Source organism: Thunnus maccoyii, chromosome 14, assembly GCF_910596095.1.
Source record: "Thunnus maccoyii chromosome 14, fThuMac1.1, whole genome shotgun sequence".
Classification (NCBI taxonomy): Eukaryota; Metazoa; Chordata; class Actinopteri; order Scombriformes; family Scombridae; genus Thunnus; species Thunnus maccoyii.
In genome coordinates this window covers 22,916,565-22,935,429 of record NC_056546.1, presented here as the reverse complement: position 1 = coordinate 22,935,429, position 18,865 = coordinate 22,916,565, and the positions used below count along the sequence as shown (strand labels likewise).

At 40.1% G+C, this 18,865-nt stretch overlaps 4 protein-coding genes across 10 annotated transcripts in view; 1 reads left to right on the top strand and 3 right to left on the bottom strand.

Annotated features, from left to right (window-relative positions):
* The first annotated feature begins 39 nt into the window (after positions 1-39).
* Positions 40-3,587, top strand: LOC121912094 (E3 ubiquitin-protein ligase TRIM41-like). Of its 2 annotated transcripts, none has more exons than XM_042434174.1 (6): positions 40-1,160; positions 1,273-1,368; positions 1,463-1,696; positions 1,792-1,814; positions 1,906-2,039; positions 2,127-3,587. In XM_042434174.1, exons 1-6 carry the CDS (start codon positions 567-569, stop codon positions 2,729-2,731), a joined length of 1,686 nt encoding a protein of 561 aa, XP_042290108.1. In that variant the 5' UTR covers positions 40-566; the 3' UTR covers positions 2,732-3,587. The 2 variants fall into 2 exon arrangements, with proteins under 2 accessions (XP_042290108.1, XP_042290107.1); XM_042434173.1 differs by having other exon boundaries at positions 1,894-2,039.
* A 225-nt stretch (positions 3,588-3,812) lies between these two features.
* LOC121912155 (hyaluronan-binding protein 2-like) lies at positions 3,813-7,663 on the bottom strand. The gene is made up of 13 exons (XM_042434250.1): positions 7,604-7,663; positions 7,229-7,355; positions 6,945-7,034; positions 6,673-6,783; positions 6,435-6,551; positions 6,219-6,329; positions 5,974-6,145; positions 5,779-5,876; positions 5,338-5,695; positions 5,094-5,236; positions 4,593-4,727; positions 4,244-4,389; positions 3,813-4,096 (listed from the first exon to the last, which is right to left on the bottom strand). Exons 1-13 carry the CDS (start codon positions 7,661-7,663, stop codon positions 3,932-3,934), a joined length of 1,833 nt encoding a protein of 610 aa, XP_042290184.1. The 3' UTR covers positions 3,813-3,931.
* Positions 7,664-8,614: 951 nt separating this feature from the next.
* On the bottom strand, positions 8,615-10,601 carry LOC121912111 (probable E3 ubiquitin-protein ligase TRIML1). The gene is made up of 5 exons (XM_042434195.1): positions 10,482-10,601; positions 10,132-10,365; positions 9,875-9,921; positions 9,629-9,771; positions 8,615-9,538 (listed from the first exon to the last, which is right to left on the bottom strand). Exons 1-5 carry the CDS (start codon positions 10,572-10,574, stop codon positions 8,967-8,969), a joined length of 1,089 nt encoding a protein of 362 aa, XP_042290129.1. The 5' UTR covers positions 10,575-10,601; the 3' UTR covers positions 8,615-8,966.
* A 3,659-nt stretch (positions 10,602-14,260) lies between these two features.
* ablim1a (actin binding LIM protein 1a) overlaps positions 14,261-18,865 on the bottom strand; it is a 37,211-nt gene continuing 32,606 nt past the window's right edge. For all 6 annotated transcript variants that reach the window (XM_042434383.1, XM_042434385.1, XM_042434386.1 and 3 more), the window contains 7 exons: positions 18,457-18,580; positions 17,845-17,906; positions 17,547-17,607; positions 17,289-17,296; positions 16,674-16,748; positions 15,548-15,628; positions 14,261-15,310 (listed from right to left, as the gene is read on the bottom strand). In XM_042434383.1, coding sequence (XP_042290317.1) covers positions 15,197-15,310; positions 15,548-15,628; positions 16,674-16,748; positions 17,289-17,296; positions 17,547-17,607; positions 17,845-17,906; positions 18,457-18,580 — 525 coding nt within the window. In that variant the 3' untranslated portion in view covers positions 14,261-15,196. The remainder of the gene's footprint in view (positions 15,311-15,547; positions 15,629-16,673; positions 16,749-17,288; positions 17,297-17,546; positions 17,608-17,844; positions 17,907-18,456; positions 18,581-18,865) is intronic.

Here is an 18,865-nt window from a genome sequence, read left to right as displayed (position 1 = left end):
CTTACTAACAACTACTACTACGAATTTACTAACTTACACACTAAAACTAACACTGTATAAAGTACTATAGACACATCTTGTACATCAAGGCCAGTTAATACTGTAGCATGTCATGCTGCGACGGTGGAGCAAATTTCATTTGCTGATGAAGACCTTGAGATGTGGTTGAAAGCTTCTGAAAAGGCTAGTAACTAGACTTTGTGTTAAAATATTAACTATGCTGTGACTCATTATTTTACTGTTCCAAAAGTCAAGAATAAACTTTCACACTCAAGAGACTCAGGTTTGTTTGATTAATTATTGATGGTACTGCATTTAGGAGAAATAATTGGCAATTTAATCTTAATCCAGTTTGTTGGAATTTTGCCATTCTATTGTGTTTGGTCTCCTAAGAGTCAATGGTTTGAAACAAAGCAGACTGGAAGATATCAACTCATCTTTAGTAATCTGACACTGGGGCACATGAGTGGCGTGTGCATGCTAAAAGAGGCCTGTGAAACATTCATGAGCAGGAAGGCCAGGAGCACAGTGCACACTGAGCTGCTACAACAGGTGCAAGCAGAGCTATGGGGACTGTTGAGGAAACTTTGAAGTGCCCCGTCTGCCAGGACTTCTTCACATATCCTGTGACACTCCCATGTGGACATGACTTCTGTCACACCTGCATCAAGGCTGTCTGGGACACAGACGTGTCTAATGAGGGTCCTTTCTTCTGTCCAGAGTGTCAGATCTTCCTCCCCTCCGACCTCACTCTGGAGATAAACACCAGCCTTCAAACCAAAGTAAAGGACTTCACTAACAGACCATCACCATCAAAGCTACAGACAACAACTTCAACCGGGGAAACCAAACCATGTTCAACTATCCACTGTGACCACTGCATAGAAACGCCATCGGTGGCCATAAAGACCTGTCTGACCTGTGATGCCTCACTGTGCCAGGCTCATGCCCTGCTACACCAGCAGAGGTCAGCTCTGAGGGAGCACACAGTGGTGGAGGTGACCGGGGATCCACTGTCTCTGAAGTGCAGGGAGCACCGTGATGAGCTCAAGCTCTTCTGCATGGAGGAAAGGGTCCCTGTGTGCTGTTTGTGTGTCCTGGTTGGCATGCACAAGAACCACCAGGTTTCCCAACTCCATGAAGCCTGCACAGACTTCAAGGTGAATATTATCATTTTATGTGTTTGATTTTCTTGTAAGTGCTGCTGTAATTTATTCATTTCTCTGTCAGGATATTTATTTTCTACAGGCTTGATGTATCTTCTGTCTTTAGAGCATGTTAGAGACCACTATGAAGCAACTACTGCAGAGGAGAGGTGAAGCAGAACATGCCATCAAGGACTTGGAGTCACTGTATACACAAACAGTGGTACAATCAATGTGAAATGTCCTTTTTTAATTCACAGATACTGTGATTATACTGACACTTATATGTATTTAAATCATGTATTTTAATTTCCCAGAAGTCTGCTGCAGATTACAGAGAGAGAATCTCAGACAAGTACAGCAGGATCCGTGTTGTGCTGGATGGCGATGAGCGACTGATGATGCAGATCATAGACGCAGAGGAGACATGCATGACAGAGTGGCTGGAAGCCCAGAGGGGAATCATGGAGGCTCAGATTAAAGAGATAGACAGCCTCAGAGCCTCCAGCAAATCACTCCTCCAAGAAACAAATGATCTGCAATTCCTGCAGGTGGGATAATGATGCTAGATGTCATGAAGGTTTTTTTGGATCATGTTAAAGTGTTGTACAAATGTAGCTAAATTGTTTTCTGGGATTTTCAACAGCAAATCACAGCACAGAATCTTTGGTGAGTATATTTGTCATTTATTTTCTTATATTCTAATGGCCTTCTTTATGTATGATTTTTGCCTCCTAATGGATTTCAGTTTTGATTGTAGCGACCCTTTGGATTTAGCACCTATCCAGGAAATAGACAGAGATCTGTGTGACCCTGAGAAGCTGAGAACAGTAGAGAGGCTAGTGGACGACCTCACAGTGGCTCTGTCCCAACACTTTCCACGAATGTGGTCATGTTAGTAAACAATCCAATATTTTGCAATTTAAAATCAACCCTTACTATCTCTATAGTTGTGTACAGAATATACATTTTCATTTGCAGATCTAAGTTCTCCTGCGCTGGACTCCAAAACAGCCCATCCAAAACTGGAAATATCCCAGGATAGCAAACAAGTGTACTGGAGAAGGCAGCCTGTCAGTGAGGCTCCAAGCGCTCAGCCATATGACTCCCAGTACAGCATCCTGGGTCAGGAGAGTTTCACTACTGGCCAGCACTACTGGGAGGTCATCGTACAGGAGAAACCCTACTGGCTGATAGGTGTGTCCACTGGGCCAGTTGATAAAAAAGATGGGCCAAAACAAAAGCTCTCTGGCCTGGGTGTGAATAAGACATCCTGGTGCATCTACCATGGAGACGGAAAGTACCTGGCATGCCATGACACCCAGGAGAAGCAGCTGTCAGTTTGGAGGAGAGTCAGAAAGCTGGGCATACTAGCAAATCTCCAGAAGGGGGAGCTGTCATTCTACAATGCAGACGCGATGACCCTGCTTCACTCTTTCTGTGTGCAGTGCAAAGACCCTCTCTACCCCATGTTTAACCCCTGCATTGATGTGAATGGACTGAACAGGCAGCCTCTCACCTTGTTTTGGATTAAGGACCCCTGGGATTGGCATGTAAACACAGAGGGAGATAAAGAGTTACCCTAAATGACTGTGAATGAATGTGTTGTGAACTCAAATTCACTGATCACAAAGTCTGTATCTTTTTTTTTCATTCTGATGTTCACTCCAGTATAGCTTGGAAATGTCACTCATGCTGTAAAAACTGTACAACCATAATCAATTACCATGCCTGGATGTGTCTCAAGTAAAACTAAAACCAATGACCAAGGCATTTCAGTGCCTCTGTGAGAAATGTAAGACAACATCAACATCATGCATTACCAGCACCCATAGGAGAGAAATGGTGTGTTTACATAAGAAAATTATAGCTGAGAGGAGAAGTTTAACCCTTTTTCTTTTATGTGTAACTGATTAGTTTCCCAGTATTAGTCTTATGTTTCAGTAGTATATACCTTCTTAGTGTCTGCAGTTGTCATATACAGCATTATACTGTAAATATTTCATCAAGTGGTATCGGGGGCACTTTTTTTCTGTGGTAAAACAATTCTCATATTTGACTTGATATAGTTCAGGGAGTAAATGACCCGTGTGTAAACTACTGGCTTGTTATTTTTTACAACTGTCCCCTCAGATCACCAGACAATGGAGGACAAGCATGACCTCAGTCTCACATGTTAGTGTCCATCGCGAAGTTGGCCTGCATTGAACAAAACACCCAGTAAGGCCAACTAACATGAACAGTGACCCTGCATTTCTTGAGAGAGAAAGAGACCTAACACTATGCTGTAGACTATTGTGCATACAGTTTGTTTTTCCTCTGTGTACATAAATACCTACTATCTGAAGAAGCAATGAGAAAATTCAATTATTCTATTTGACTTTAAGTAGTGACTTTGTATACTCGTTTGTTAAAAGGCATCCTCATGAAAAACCAGGAGGATGCGGGCAGCTAATACCTAAATAAAATCTATGTTTTACTCCCATGTGTGGTTTTATAATCAAGCATTATAACTCTATGATCCTTATCCTGATTAGAGGTAATTCTATGAATTCTTCCGCCCTTGGGCCGGGTGAGGACATACAGTAAAAAATATACAGGCACAGAAAAGCATAAAGAGACACACATCTCAGTTTTAATATAGTTTTGGATTGCCGTGGCCTAAAATCAGAATAAAATTTTAGGGAAAACCAAAGAAATATGACATTTAGATGTACAGAAGATTTCAGGGGTTTTTTGTGACAATGACTACACTGGCTGGCATGTTGCTGAGTAACAGAGGCTGCTTATGAAGATGCCCGAGTCTTTGACTTAATCCAGTCCAGGTAGTGAGTGACCCGGGAGTAGACCCCAGGCTTGTTCTTCCTTCCACATTGGTCTCCCCAGCTCACCAGACCATAAATAACATGGCTTGTGTGCTGCTTACAAGTCAGTGGTCCTCCAGAGTCACCCTGTAACAAGAGAACACAGCTGACCAGATAGTAAATGCACAGCTGTACACAACTACTTCAAGAACTTACCGTACATACAGTAAGTTTGTCATGCAAATATTTATGAACACTGGCAAGCACTTATACAAACACAGTTTCCTCACTAACCTGGCAGGAATCCACACCTCCTTGCAGGTAGCCAGCACAGAACATACCCCTATCCAGGACACTGCCATAAATTTTGGGTTCAGAGCACTTCTCCGAGTTGATCAGTAGTACATTTGCCTCCAGCAGGTGGTTGGAACCAAACACAGCTGCAACCAGGTAAAAATGAGATTTTACCAAATAAACACTGTCTCTCATTTCAATGGGCGTAATCAAATAAAGACTCAATGTTTACAGGGTCCTTTAAATGAAAACAGCATTGCAATCCTGAACTGGCAATAAAACAAATCAAACAATCTGAATGAAAATTAGTGTTTTTGTTCTGCAGCTTAGCTTGCACAAGTGGCCTTACATTCCTCAGTGGCACCCCATCCAGAAATGGTACACTCTATCCCATCAGGCAGTTGGACATCAGGTAGACAGGCTGCCTTCACAAACTGGGTCTCATTGGCACAGATTCCATTAGTAGCTTTCAGCCTCAACAAGGCTTTGAAAATGCAGTTGAAGATAAAAGTCAGTAGTTTCAAGCAGAATCAAAAATGACTTTTTCAACATTTTTCTAAATTTACACCTATTTACAATGCCTGCCAAAATGATAAAATACTTCAGTTTCATTACTTGTACTTTTTACTGTTTTTGGAGTTTACTTCATGGACTACAAAATCTGTAGTTTCCCTAAGGCACATCATTACAGCTGCTATTATTTGACATTTGATTCTTAGTCAAACAAAAAAGGATCAAGATACAAAGGTAAGGTGCTTTCAGGATACTCTTTCATTTAAATGTTAAATGCCAATACTGTTGGTAATATCGGTGCTTATTTTATATAAAATGAGAGCGAGTCATGGGTCACCTATGTCGTTGTAAACAGCTGAAGAAGTCTCCCTGTAGTTCTCATGCCTCGTAGCCTGTTCAACTTGTATGGTTTGCTTTGTCGGTTCATCCGAATCCAGAGACAGGCCCCCCATAACCACCTGCATTTCCTTACTTTGGTCACTGTTCAAACACATAAAATAAGTCAACATGTGTAAGCTATTCCACAATTAGCCAATGTTTTGTGTCTTTTCATGATTTGTAGTCATTATGGTTGTGCTTACATGCAGTGTCCAGCTGTCAGTACCCAGCAGCTGTCGATGAGAACACCTCCACAGATGTGTCTGTACGGCTGGTTGGAGCCCCTGCGTCTCATTTGCAAGGACACCTGCCAGGGTACAGCTCCAGGAGGGACCTTCAAACCCCCAAATATCCGGGTAATGACCTTCTTTGGCTGAGGCTGCCCACAGCTGGAGAACAGTTGCGGCAGAGTGGAGGCAGCTTGAGTAGGTTTTGGAGCCTGGGTGGGCGCCTGAGTTGGGGGAGGTTTGGTAGTCATTGGCTTTGGGGTTGTTGTAGGTTCAGGTTTTGTAGGTCGGGCAGTGGGTGCAGGGGCTGAGGGGACAGCTGTTGGTGCCACACCTTAAAACACATGCACAAGATAACACAACTGTTTTGGTTGACTGCACTTACAATCAGAACTTGTGTAAAGCTTTAAAGCTGACCTGTTGATGTAGAACACTTTACCACGTCACAGAAGTCCCACCGCAGCCTACGGCCTCTTCTGTAGAAACACCAGGGCATCAAGTCTCCGTCTGGGTTCCTGTGCCATGGAAAACATTTGAGTGAGCATGTAGATGTCTTCTGCAATTTGACTACACATATTTACTTTCTCCAGCATACTTGAAGTATAACCTGACCTGCAGCGGTTGTGACGGCCAAGTCCATCTGTGTCCTCAAAGGAGTTAAAGGGATCAAGTCCTTTCTCCAGGATGAAGTGTGAGTTCCAGTGGAGGCATTCATCGCCATCATCTGTCTCACTCGCATTGCCACGATATAACTCTCCATCATCCACAAAGCAGTCATTTGGGCCTAAGATCACACTCAGTAAGCATATGAGTTTAAATGACATGTATATTGGGCTGGGGAAAAGAAAAGTATTTACCAACATGGCAGAAACGTCCTCTGTACCCTTGAGGGCACACGCAGTCAAAGTCATTACCATCCTTGACGCATTGTCCACCATTCATACATGGATTAGGCTCACACAGTGTATCTTTGGAGAAAAACAGGAAACGGTATGAGCTTGCTTTTGGGAAATATAACAACACTTGTTGAAAAGAGTTCTTCTATCTTGTTTGGATAAAGAAATATTCCTTACAACTTGTGCAGTGTGGAGGCTGGAAGGGCAGCTTGCATTTGCACTCATAGTACGGGGGCGTCGAGGTCAGCACACACTCACCCCGGCCACATGTTCCTCTCCTACAAACTTTTGGACCTGAGATGATAATAATAAAAAAAAAATGTTTTGGTTTTTTATTAATTCAATTTTCCTCATTATATATTGTGCATATTTTAGCAGTCTGTAACAACAGCATGGAGATGTTTTTTTTTCAAACCTCTCTGGCATCTCTTTCCCCTGAAAGGTGCGGGACAGTCACACTTGAATCTTCTCTTGCCTTTCTCCTCACACACTCCATTGTTCTCGCAAGGGTTTGGGACGCATTGGCCTGTGAAATGAAAAACATTAGGGGGGAAAAAAAAGGTTTGCATGAGAGGTTTCCAATGTAATGTATTCTGCCATGCCAAGGGAAAGCATGTTAAGCTACACAGATACTGTCGGTGTTGTTCTGTGGAGCCTGACAGAATACGTGAGTGTTAACTCTCTTACCATCTGGGTCTTGAAGTTTAAAAAGCCATTCGGAGTAATCATCATCGTCGTCGTCATCATCACCTATGTCTGTGATGTCAAAGAAGACGTCTAAAAAAAATACATTTCCATTAGATATAAAGCATTGTTGTCCTCCTTTCTCTCTACTACCCAACAAAACTTTTTTAAGTTTAGTAAGGGAGATATTGTCTACAGTAAAGCTCTGCTAGGACTTACAGAATACTAAATGTCAAATATTGTTCTACAAATGATGACTTAGAAAATAAATAAAAATAACCACTTACCTTCAATGATGTGCTTAAATCTTGTTATCCTTTTCTCATGTTTTCCATGTTTATGTTTCCTGGGTCCCTGATGCTCATGATCATGATGACTAGGATCTTGACTACTACTATCTTTTTTAGGTTTCAGCTGAATGAAAACAAATATTGCCAAAAATACGTGCTTAGTTAATTGCTTAGTAAAATTTTTATTGAGATTTCTGAAAGTGCAACATAGCTATATGACAAGAAATGTAGTGAATTATTCATTTTAAACATTGATAACAAACTCTACTGCATTTTATTCACAGCACCATGCATTAACCAACATTGTACATAATAGCCAGTACATTGGCTCATTGCTACACAAACACTGTTTAATATATAGTGAATACATACTTCAGCAGGTATGAGGAGCACGGCTAAGAAGAGGCAAAAGAAGAAGAGCTTTAGGTTCATGATGGCAGTGGATCAGAAGACATCCAGGAGCGTAAAACGAGAGTGCGCTGTCTAGCAGATCAGTCACACTTTTCGAAACATTTGAGTAAGTACACTAACCTTTGATTCACCTGGGTGGTCTGGCATCCATCCATCATGCTGAGTCAGTTTTATTGACTTTAACTGGGCTTTTGGACACTAATTATTTAAGTAATAATGAGCAAAACATTGTTCATGTAACCAAATATTTATAATGAACAAATAATTGTTAAAAAAGATCAAGAGCCATCTTTGAAACATTTTTCATATTGAAATATGTTAAAATGGATTTTGATCAAAGAGACTAAGCACACAATCAGATGTAACACAGAGGCTCAGAGAGCATATTTGCAAAGAGCTAACTGTTTGTTTGAATGTAGACTTTGGATCCACATACACTTGGTGTATCTCAGAATAAACTACCTTTGATATTAGATCTCTTTATACATTTACAAAATCAGTCAAGTGTAATGTATGCATCTTGTATTGTGGAATATTTAAACTTAATAAGCATTAAACATTCTTTTCATGACCCTTTTACTTAATATAATGAACTTATAAGGTGTACTGTTTCTTCTAACGTTTCTGCATATTTATCTGAAAGTTCAATAAGCATATACAGTATAGGCACTGGAAGAAGTGTGTAGTGTTCTCTATTAATGTGATTCCTTGTAAGTTGCTTCTTTCTCTCTGCAAGTAATTTATATCGCAGTGTGCTTCATGTTGTCTGAAATACATTCTATTATTTCAAAGAAAATTAATCCAGTAGCAGTACCACTTTCTTAGAAGGAGCCTTTTATAAAGAAGTAACTGATGGCTTTATTAATGGTTAGTAAAATAAATTATAATGCCTTATGTAACAGTGATAAAGGTAAGTTTTGGGTTGCCAGGTTGTGAAAATCTCTCCCGTTGGTGTTTACCACTCCACTCCACACTTCCAGCATCACACTGGCTTAGTCTTTTTAACTAACTCTTTCATTAATCAGGAAGGCACCCTTCACTGCAGACTGGTTTAATTATTAGAGAATAAGAAACCCATGAGCATTTATTGATGGATTACCAACATTTATAACTGCATTATTACCAAATAGACAGGATAAACAGAAAGATTTTTTTACTACCTGGCAACCCCAAACTTAATTAATGAATGACTTGTAACTGATCCATAAAGCATTATTAAATTTATTTTCTTTTGTTAATAAAGCCATAAGTTACAGCTTATAAACCTTTATAAAGGGTTCATTAATAGAAATAATTACTAAATGCTTTTCTGTGGCACAACTAATCACAGACCACTGGTATGAGATGGAGTATTACAGATGACAATAGGCTTTGCATTGGTGCCGTTGTGGTCATGACCAGGACACAGGGCCAGGTGGAGGCAGTCTGAGAAGGTTCCTGCACAAAAGGAAAACAGCGGTGTCATGTTGTCCGCCTCAAGAAACGTCACCAACCCTGCAGGGAAACTACACAAAACCCCAATCCGACAGAAGCGTTTTGTGAAAGGCAGCTGATGCGGCACCCCTCCATGCCAAGCTGTATACTCCCCGTCAAAGAATTCCACACACCAGGACTCATTCCCACGGCCAAGCCAACAGTCCTCAGAGGTGCCCTTGCGAGGAATGGTGGGATAGGTGACACCAAGCTCCCAGTAAGTCTTCCCAGTCACGTCGATCTCCCAGTAGTGGCGACCGAAGCTGAAGCTTTGCAAGCTGATGACATTAAGGGTGGTGTCAAAGCGATCAGGGATGTCAGGAAGCTCCTGCCAGGTGTCTGTGTAGGTGGCACTGTCACCTTGGGGGGAGATGATCAGCTTTGGGTGGGCCGTCTCTGGATCCAAACTCACTTCACTGGAATCTGGAGACACATGATAAACATTTTTATACATAAAAATACACATGTTAAAGAGATCAAATTGCGGTTATTAACATGTGTGTGAGAACTGACAGCTCTTGATGAGTTTTTTAAATAGAGGCGTCTGGGAGCAGACAAGCAGAAGCATGTTGTTGGTGAGACTGAGGATCTGTTCAGCTTTGGCGTCGTCAAGGTTCACACTGCTGGGGTCCGTCCTGTTCAGCAGATCTATCACTCTGGAGGATGTAGACCACAGACAGAAACAACATAAGTTGTTGTTGCAATGCATCATACTGAAGAATTTTGTGAAAATTGTGAAATTGTGGTTTTAGTCCATACTTGTCCACAGCCTCCATCTCTTGCTGCTCAGAGTATGAGAAGAATGACTGAAGAAAAACAGGAAAATCAAGATCAAATGTACTCTGAAAACACAATATTTCATAACACTCACGTCATATTTTTTATTTTCAATACACAATTGATAAAGTAAATATGAAATTTCAGATTGTGTGTGTGTTCATATTTGGTCCAGCATATCGCAACTTGACCAATGTCTTGTTTAAAATATTTCCCATGATAACAAACGCTTCAGTCACCATTGTATCAGTCTGTGCGTCCACCTGGTCCAGTGCCACTGTGAGTCTGGCCAGGTCCTGCTCTATCTCCTGGATGAGGGAACAGTTCTTCTCCATGAGCCCATCCAGGGCCGAGACAGCAGCCCGCTCCTCCATCTCAAGATAGGATAGGGTCATCCTCAGGTCTTCATCCAAGATAGTCTGGATCTCTTGATATTTCCTTATGATGCTCTCCCTTATCACTGAGGACTTTTTCTGAGTCAGGCAAAAGCATTTATCAGTGTATTTTACTGCAGCTCACAGATGTGATTACAGTATTAGTGTTGTAGTTTTTGTAAATTTTAACAAAGACCAGTTTGAACACAACTTACTGTGATTTCTGATTGCCGTGCTGCCAGTTTCTTCAGTCTGTATTTAACGGCTTCCCTTTGCTTCTTTAGACACTCCTGATTTTTTTCTAACATCTCCTGTAGAAAAGGTGCAGATATTCAATAACTTATTATTAACCTTAATTTTGATAGCAAAAAAGACAAAGTTGACTGACAGGGGCAGTAGGAAGTACTGTATCTGTATAACAACCACCTCTTTTAAGTTTTTCTCCTGTGCTATTTATTAATAGGCATTGCATTATTCAATTTACTGGCAGTGTTGTGACCCCAGATGCAGGCATCTGTTTTCCATATTCCAGGAGTGTTTGTCAGTGCTTCCTTCTCTAAGAGGAAAATTATGATTGTTGTGTCCATAGGAATTCACATTTGTCCCTCTGACTGAGTACAGTCACGTTGTAGCTTTAATGAACAGCACGCACTGTACAAGTGTACAGTTCAGTTCATGTTTCGGAGCCAAAATGCTCAAAAGAGAGCTGAGAAGTTATGTTGTGACACTTAAAGGACTATAGTGGAATGTTTGCGTATTTCTACTACAAGTTGCATCACACTTTACACCACTGTTGATCATTTTTCAAAGCACACCATAGTTTTCTGCATCGTTAAAGTCCCCCTCCTCTCAAAAATGTGTTAGCTTAATCTTTCTTCACTTGGATGTTTAACTTTCACTGTGCAGAATGATTAATGTGAAGGGTTTGACACTAGCCTGTTTTCACATTCATCTACTCAGGGGGAAAGTTTCTTTGTGCTCTCCTTAAAGATCCGTTTAAGACGTGTACTTATGGGCATGATTTGTGACATCACAACTAGCTTGGAAGACAATCGTGGTTCACCAAGCAACTTGCAAATATGATGCAGAGATTTGAAGCCTCCAGTGCAAATACACTGAAAATGGAGTTTTCAGACACTTTTGAAATTTAATTTAATTTAATTTAATTTCGTTTACACATTCATATATTCAGTGTTTTTCAATGAGGGAGAAGGAGATGTGCTTTCAATAATTTTTGACCAGTGTATTGAACATTTTTGTGGAAAAAACATATAAGACACAAATGATTTATAAGCACAGCATCTTTATATGTCTTAAAACATGTCTGGAGTGGAAATTTAAAAGCCACATATTATGCAAAATGCACTTTTTCATGCCTTTCCAACATAAATATGTGCCCCCCGTGTTTTTGGAGACCCCCAAACTGTAAGAAAAGACCATCCTCTCTCTTTATCTCCTGCTCCATCTTTCGGTAAATGTGTGTGCAAACACGCTATTTAGATTTGGCTCCCTTTATGATATCATAAAGGGACCTCCTCCAGCCCATCAGCAGGCTGATGGTCCCAGCCCACTGAAATCTACTGAATCAAATTGTTCTGTTGTGGGCTGCAAGAAGCAACACAACAGTCTTTATGTCTCCCATTATCTGAGGAAGTGAAGACCTGTTGGATTCACTTTATTTTTGATGGAAATGTCCCAACAATGACTGGAAAAGTGTTGTATCTGTGCACAAAATAGTGGGTACCTGGATGTAACTCCATTTCTGGATCGATACCAGCAGTTCGTGACCATACCTCAAACTTGGAATCTGTAATGTTTGCCATGTTTTATGCTGTTTTACTGTTTATTTAGGTTAGCCTGTTGAACTTGGTGTTAGCATGTTGCACAGCTAATATTGCTAGTGATGTTGAACTAATGTTGTTGAGGAACAGTCAAGAAAAACTGTGTGAACATTAAGTCTCATTTGAAGCCAACTAAATAACGACAATAGTAGGTTGGATGGTGGTAACTGTTTTTTCAAGTTGCTTTTGGTAGAACTTTAAACTGCAGCGCTAGCTCAGCTAGCTTTGTTATTACACTTTAACCCGTTCTGCTTCATGATCCTTGTCAGTATGTGTGTGTTGCTGCCGTAACGTTATGTAAATGTCCTTGATAGACATACCATGAGGGTAACGATACATGTGTGAAAAAGAAAGTAAAACTGCAAGAATTCATTTGCTTGGCAGTGTTGTGTAACTTTGATTAGCACCCGGCAGCTAACTTGCTCAGATAATAAAGCTTTAGTGGCCCACTGTGGCAGTGTGTGTAAAGTCAAGTGGAGGCTTATACGACCATTCTGATGCACAGTTACACTTAGCGTTACTGTAATACTAGTATTAGTGACGCTGCTGCAGCTCCGTTGCAGTTCCAGTATGAATATGAATACTGTCAACAGCCCTCTCTCCAGTTGTGGTCATATAATCTTGCATTGTATCAGACCGGCAAGCCACCCAGTTCTGGAGTGGGGTGTGTGGAGCAGCAGCTCATTCACATAGACACAGCAACAGCCCATTGAGAACAGGACTGCAACAGAGGGGTATAGAGGCATGCTAAAATGCATAATCTGAGTGGTATTTCAGCAAAAAACCTCAAATACATGTTTTGGGGACCTCAGAGACCTATATTAATTTGCTGAAAAAGAGTATAATATGTGACCATTAAGATAAAAGTAGCTGTACAGAAAAGCATTTGCGGTGACTTTGGTCAGAATCGACTTAATAGGAGACAATGACAAAATATGATCAGGGTTAAAGTGAACCTTTTTTGTGGAAAAACCAAATCAGACACAAATTATTATTGCAGATTATTTTTATATGTCTTGAAACATGTTTTTCCTGCCATCCAGGGAGCCACTGCTCAGTTCATTTCAATACAGTATGAAAATCAATCATGCTTGAGGTAAGTATCCATACCATTAAACACTTTCTTTTTTCTCAAAATTACATTATCATTGTAAGGTAATCGAGGTAATGCTTTACAGTAATGTTTGCATGGGAAACACTGATGTGACATCTGAGATTTAACAAAGATTTGCACTATACAGCATTGCTCTCATATTAAGTTGCCATGTTATTAGAAATTCAAACCTGGAGGACAAACTTTCAAAAGATATGGACCTCATGAAAAGGAAAATATGAATTTTGTAGTTTCTTGCATTACCGTGAACAGAACTCAAGTCTTGGATATCTTACCTTCCCACTAGCACTTGATTGCATCAATCTGGAAAAGTTTTTACTGTAAAAAATCTATGCATGCAACTGCATTACCATATAAATATAACTGACAAAACATAGTTCATAATGATACCTGTCTCAAGCAAAAATAAAATATTTATTCAAATAAATATTTGTTTTTATTCATACTGACATGAACTGACACAAATGACTGCTTAAAAGGAAGGAAACTGTATTCATCAATTTAAAACTGTGGAATATTTTGAAAAAAGCTCAGTTATAGATGCTGTACGTATTTTGTTGTCCAAAAGACAATCTGCAGTCAAATTCTGACAGTGCTCTCTGAATTATGGCTAAATATTTGAAAAGGCCAGTGACTTCAGACGCTATTAAAATGTGGATAATAAATTCTCAAGCAGCTAATATGTTCCTTTAAAAGCAACAGCTGATGGGTTTCCTGGGCAATGGTGGTTGTTCACTATTCATCAGAGGAATATTTGCCTCCACACAAAATTTTCAAATGCAGCTATACAAATGTTTATATCAGAGTAAAAGGCCAAGATCATGTAAAAAGATGTTTCCTCAAAGGTGCCCCATATAATCAGTGATTGTGCAGAGGGTTAGTAGAGTACACTGTTGGACTGGTCCCATAAAAGCCAACTAGTCGTCAGACTACCTCTCACCTGTGTGACGTCACTGAACCAGTGTGTTTATTAGTGGAATGCAAAGAAGTAAACAGAGAACAGAAAAGAGGCGGTGGGTACCTTTGGTATAGCCGAGGATCATATGGTTCATGGTGATTTAAAGCTTTATTGGCTTAGATTTCAATACAACAAATGGCAGTGTGGGTTTTCATTTATAAAACAGTACTTTCAAATACAGTTGCTTCTTACATTAGGTGTTTTATCTATTTGTTGGTTACTGTATGTCGGATACGGCATTAAAATATATTAAGATTTGTACTTCCAATACATGTAAAGGGAAAGTGTCTGGCCATGTTTATGAGAGCCTGAGAAGAGAGACATTTTCTTTTTGTCAGGGTCGGATGACTGATTGGCATGTACAGCAGCCAAGGGAAGGAGACTGACGATGTGTAGGTGCTTGGATGATTCATTTCCATGTAGATCCAGTAAAACATTTGCTGGGTCAGCTGACTGCCTTTTTTTTTTTTTTTTTAAATTCAAAGACTCACTGAGCCGATTCTTGCAAACTTTGGACCAAAACTGTTTCAGCCCAAGCGAAGGAAAGCTGACACATGTTCAAGCTACAAGCATGGACATTTTGTAATGGCGCCATGAGGTTCTACTGTACTTACAAAGTTCCACAGGAATCAACAGCAACAAATAGTAGGAAGAAACAAGCAAGAAAGAAATGAAAGCAGTTCCACTCAAAGCAAAGCAAGAAGTAAAACAAGCGCAGTCAAACCAAATAACATGACCCTATTTATCATTCACTCTCATTCTTTGTCATTTTTGAACATGGAAGAGATTCCCATTCCTTGTTTCCTGTGCAAGTCTAACTGGACAAATCATTCAGCTCACATTCTCAGGAAGCATCAGAGCAAAAAGAGTCCATTTCATGGCTTCCTTGATTATGTCAGGAAAAACAAAACAAAACAAAAAACAGAAGAAAAGGAAATAAACCAAAACCTACATCTAGATTACAGTTGTCGTGTGCTATCTGTATGAATGTATAGTATATGCATGCTGCTCTGAGTGCTAGAAGAGCTTGGCCTTCTTTTTCATGTCGTTGCGTTTCCACAGGGGAAGCCTGTCAAACTCCTGGATCTCCATTCCAAAGATGTCAAAGAACGTTTCAGGTGCTAAGTGGCGCTAGAATTGAGAACAAAGGTGGAGAAAACAAAGGAGGGGAGGGTGGGAGGGGAGGGGAGTGGGGTGAGGGTTGTTCGTGGTTAGCACCGAAGCCATAAAAAGGGTCACTGCAAAAATGACAAGAAGCAATGGATACTGCACATTCCTTGCTACAGTTGTATTTGTGTAACATGTTATTTACACAAAATCGAAAAAAATCCAGTATCAATTGCGGACAGTCAGGTGGAAAACTGATACCTCCAGTCTGGTTCTGTCCACATCCCTGGGCAGTTTAGCTCTCCCTCTACTGGTTATCATGAGCATTTCATAGGGATACACCTTCAGAAGGAGACACTCGTCAGTGAACAGGTCACTCCAAGCTAGAGTCAAGCTTCAAACACTTACAAACCATTTTTATCAGACAAAACTATAAAATTTGGATATTCTTCTAGTTCTCACTGTGACAGGGAACACTGGGTGGGAGAACAGGTATGTGACAGGAGGCTGACTGGGAGTGAGAGCTGTTTTTCTTTTGTTTTTTGTTTAGGTTATTGGGGAAATGCAGGGTACTATGGTGTGCACACATTTTTTTTGGTGTAGAAACGTGCAATAGATTAGGTAAGGGACAAAAAACATGAAAACAGAGTTACATAACGGGCTGTATTTTTAGTGCAATTTAATGCAAACTAAAAAAAGAGCTAACATCAGTAATGTAGGCCAAGTTAATCCACATGGGAATGACTGTCCTGTAAAACTAAGGTGCTTCTACTTTTCTAAATAGCTAATCCCATCTGTACAAGAAGAAACTGGAAAATCATAATTTACCTAACTGAAATGCTCAATAATAAGCAACTAGAAGTTCTGTGAAGCCTCTGACCAACTCATATCCACACAGTAGTGTACACTCCCTTATATACTACGCAGTATATAGTGATATGAGTTGTTTGGATGACAATCTGGGCGTTGGATTCTCCACTGTATGCTGCATACAGTATCCAGCCACTGTAAGTCAAAGCTATGTGCAGATGAACATGGAGAAGCCAGCATGCTAAGCGCTAGAGTGACTCCTGAAGCAGCATGCTAAATCAGGAACCCGGCTAATGTGAGTCTTTTACCTCCATTAAAAATCTCTCTTAGCTCCCTATTTCTTCCACCAATGTCCCCACTCTACAAAGGTCAATACAGAACACCGCTTATTTTATTTCACCTTCCACTAACGGACTGGTTGCTTCTTCTTAATCAAATTGTCAAGTTTGTTTGTTTTTATTAGCTGAAAAGTTTGCCTTTATTTATGTGTTACTGTAAAATGCACTTCAGTATAAGTGAACAAGGTATAAATTTTGTAACATATTTCACATCAGTACAAAAAGAAGAAGATACTTGCTTTTGGTTCCAACATATTAGGCATAGATACTCCCCTGTCCATCCTTGCAAGTGCTGCACGGCCATCCTTAATGTGCTAAAGAATAGAACATACACAAATGTAATATAGTGGAAGGGGACTGCAGGGTTAATGGCATGAGTATGTCCACTAATGACAGTGGGCACAGTCTTCACTGGATGGAGCAAGTAGTGGATACGGTTCAGTATCTTAGTAAGTATTCAAGATGGGCAGTCGTCGTACATGTTTTCTGCATGTCTCTTTTTTTTTCTATGGTGAGTTTTGAAATCATATATTCAAATGTGACATTTAGCTTGAGTCATAACACTGGTATACGGACAAACAAAACAAGACATGTGGCGATGATTGTACACTGCATGTACATTACAGTGTTTCAGCTACTGGGCAGTGCATGTTTGCTTCTCAAATCAGAGGCATTTGAAATTGCTGCACTGCATGCCCTGTAGTTGACACTAATCCAACAGTGATGCAAGCATGTAGCATGAGTGGGGGCACTGTGCATTCAGGATAAGGTGTCTCTTGCAACCCATGAGCAAGCAAATTTATGATGCATTGGTGAGGGTGCATGCCATGTGAAAAAGCAGATGAGAGACATACCTGAAACTCTGCAGGACAAAATGGGACAGAAAATGAGACTCACAGTTAATGGTGTTGCTGTCAAATCCCCTGCCAGGCTACTATCTACAACACTGTTGTCCCTGATGACACATTGTGTGAATCATTATGCAAATATTTCAAAATGCAGGTCCATCTTATGTACATGTAGCAAGCCATTTCTGAATACTGGTGCTGAATAGCTCTGGTGAAATTGGCAAGAGATTTACTTGGTGGCTACACTTTGGTAGCAGCTCTCACCTCTGCCTCCTCCACACATGTCACCATAGCTGTTGTACTGGGTGAAATCTGTTGACTGTGGCTGCGGGAATACAGACAGTAGTACATCAACAATGACATATGGGCATTTTGTTGCTGCGTTACGACCAGAATTAGATTTAACTTACAACAAATATATAGAAATTTTTATTTGTGGCAGTGGTGCCAAGACTGTATACTTCCAGTCATTATAATTTTCTAACTGTCATCTCCTATCAGCATTTTGCTGTCTGTAGTTACATAATCAACAGCTATCTTGTGAGTATGAGTGAGCTCTCACCCGATGTAGGCCGTTTCTTCCATAGCCAGGCAGAGAGTTTGTTTTGGTTGGAGAAATTGGATCTGAAACATAAACATTGTTTATGTTAGATTTTTTTAGAAATATGACGTTGACCCAATCAGGTACATTTATGTTTACAGAGAATCTTCAAATTTGAGCCATTTGATAATCCAGGCATGTTAAAACCAATGCAAAGAGTTACCTAGAAGTGTTGTATAGTTATTGTTATTATTAGTCTTTATTAAACAAGGAACATGCATAAAAAACATTAATCTCAAAATGAGAAGAGATGATTTATGCCAGATTTAGCTATTAGCTCATTTGCATCTGCAATCCCTGGGCAGGTACACAGAACAATTACCAGATAATGAAAACATTCATTTCCATGCAACACCATTACATAAACTCTATCACACTAACAATTCTACAAACAAATCTAAAAACACACATAAACATATAAATACCAGCACATTCATCTAGTACAACTATAGGATTACAATTCATTACAATCTAAAATCTGAATCACTGTAAAATTAATATAGCACAGTACAGTACAGTACAGTACATTGCTGACAACTCAAGAGCATATTAGCTGATGAAGCTGCTCTGTACCTGCGTCACAGTTGGTCTGTTTGGGGTCGTAGCGCTGAGCAGAGAGGCTGCGTGCGTGACGCTCCCTAATCTGCTCTTTTTCCATCTCTTCCTTCAGAATCAGCTTTCCTAAACCAGACTGAATCTACACACACACACACACATACACACACACATACACACACACACACATACACTTTCAAATAGTTTACTGCATATCCGTGTAGATAAACAGCATTGCAGAACAGGAGCGTTAAGGATACAAAACATGCATATATGGTTTTCATCTCAGGCACATGACAAAGTTACATCACCTCTTCTGCATGAAGTAAATAAAGGTTTCTTGATAAATAGTGGAAATATGACATCTATAATGACCAATGTTGGTAACTGAATCTGTTAAGTTGATGGTTCAAGGTTATCTGGCTGA

Bases quoted from the DNA above. Each gene is read 5' to 3' on its own strand.
- LOC121912094 (XM_042434173.1), top strand. From the start codon at position 567: ATGGGGACTGTTGAGGAAACTTTGAAGTGCCCCGTCTGCCAGGACTTC. The intron at 1,369-1,462 runs GTACAATCAATG...TTAATTTCCCAG, and splicing joins CACTGTATACACAAACAGTG to AAGTCTGCTGCAGATTACAG. The intron at 1,697-1,791 runs GTGGGATAATGA...GATTTTCAACAG, and splicing joins ATGATCTGCAATTCCTGCAG to CAAATCACAGCACAGAATCT.
- LOC121912155 (XM_042434250.1), bottom strand. From the start codon at position 7,663: ATGAACCTAAAGCTCTTCTTCTTTTGCCTCTTCTTAGCCGTGCTCCTC. The intron at 7,035-7,228 runs GTAAGTGGTTAT...TATTTTTTTTAG, and splicing joins ATTTAAGCACATCATTGAAG to ACGTCTTCTTTGACATCACA. The intron at 5,877-5,973 runs GTCAGGTTATAC...TCCATGGCACAG, and splicing joins GGCCGTCACAACCGCTGCAG to GAACCCAGACGGAGACTTGA.
- LOC121912111 (XM_042434195.1), bottom strand. From the start codon at position 10,574: ATGTTAGAAAAAAATCAGGAGTGTCTAAAGAAGCAAAGGGAAGCCGTT. The intron at 10,366-10,481 runs GTAAGTTGTGTT...TGCCTGACTCAG, and splicing joins CACGGCAATCAGAAATCACA to AAAAAGTCCTCAGTGATAAG. The intron at 9,539-9,628 runs GTCAGTTCTCAC...ATGTGTCTCCAG, and splicing joins TAAAAAACTCATCAAGAGCT to ATTCCAGTGAAGTGAGTTTG.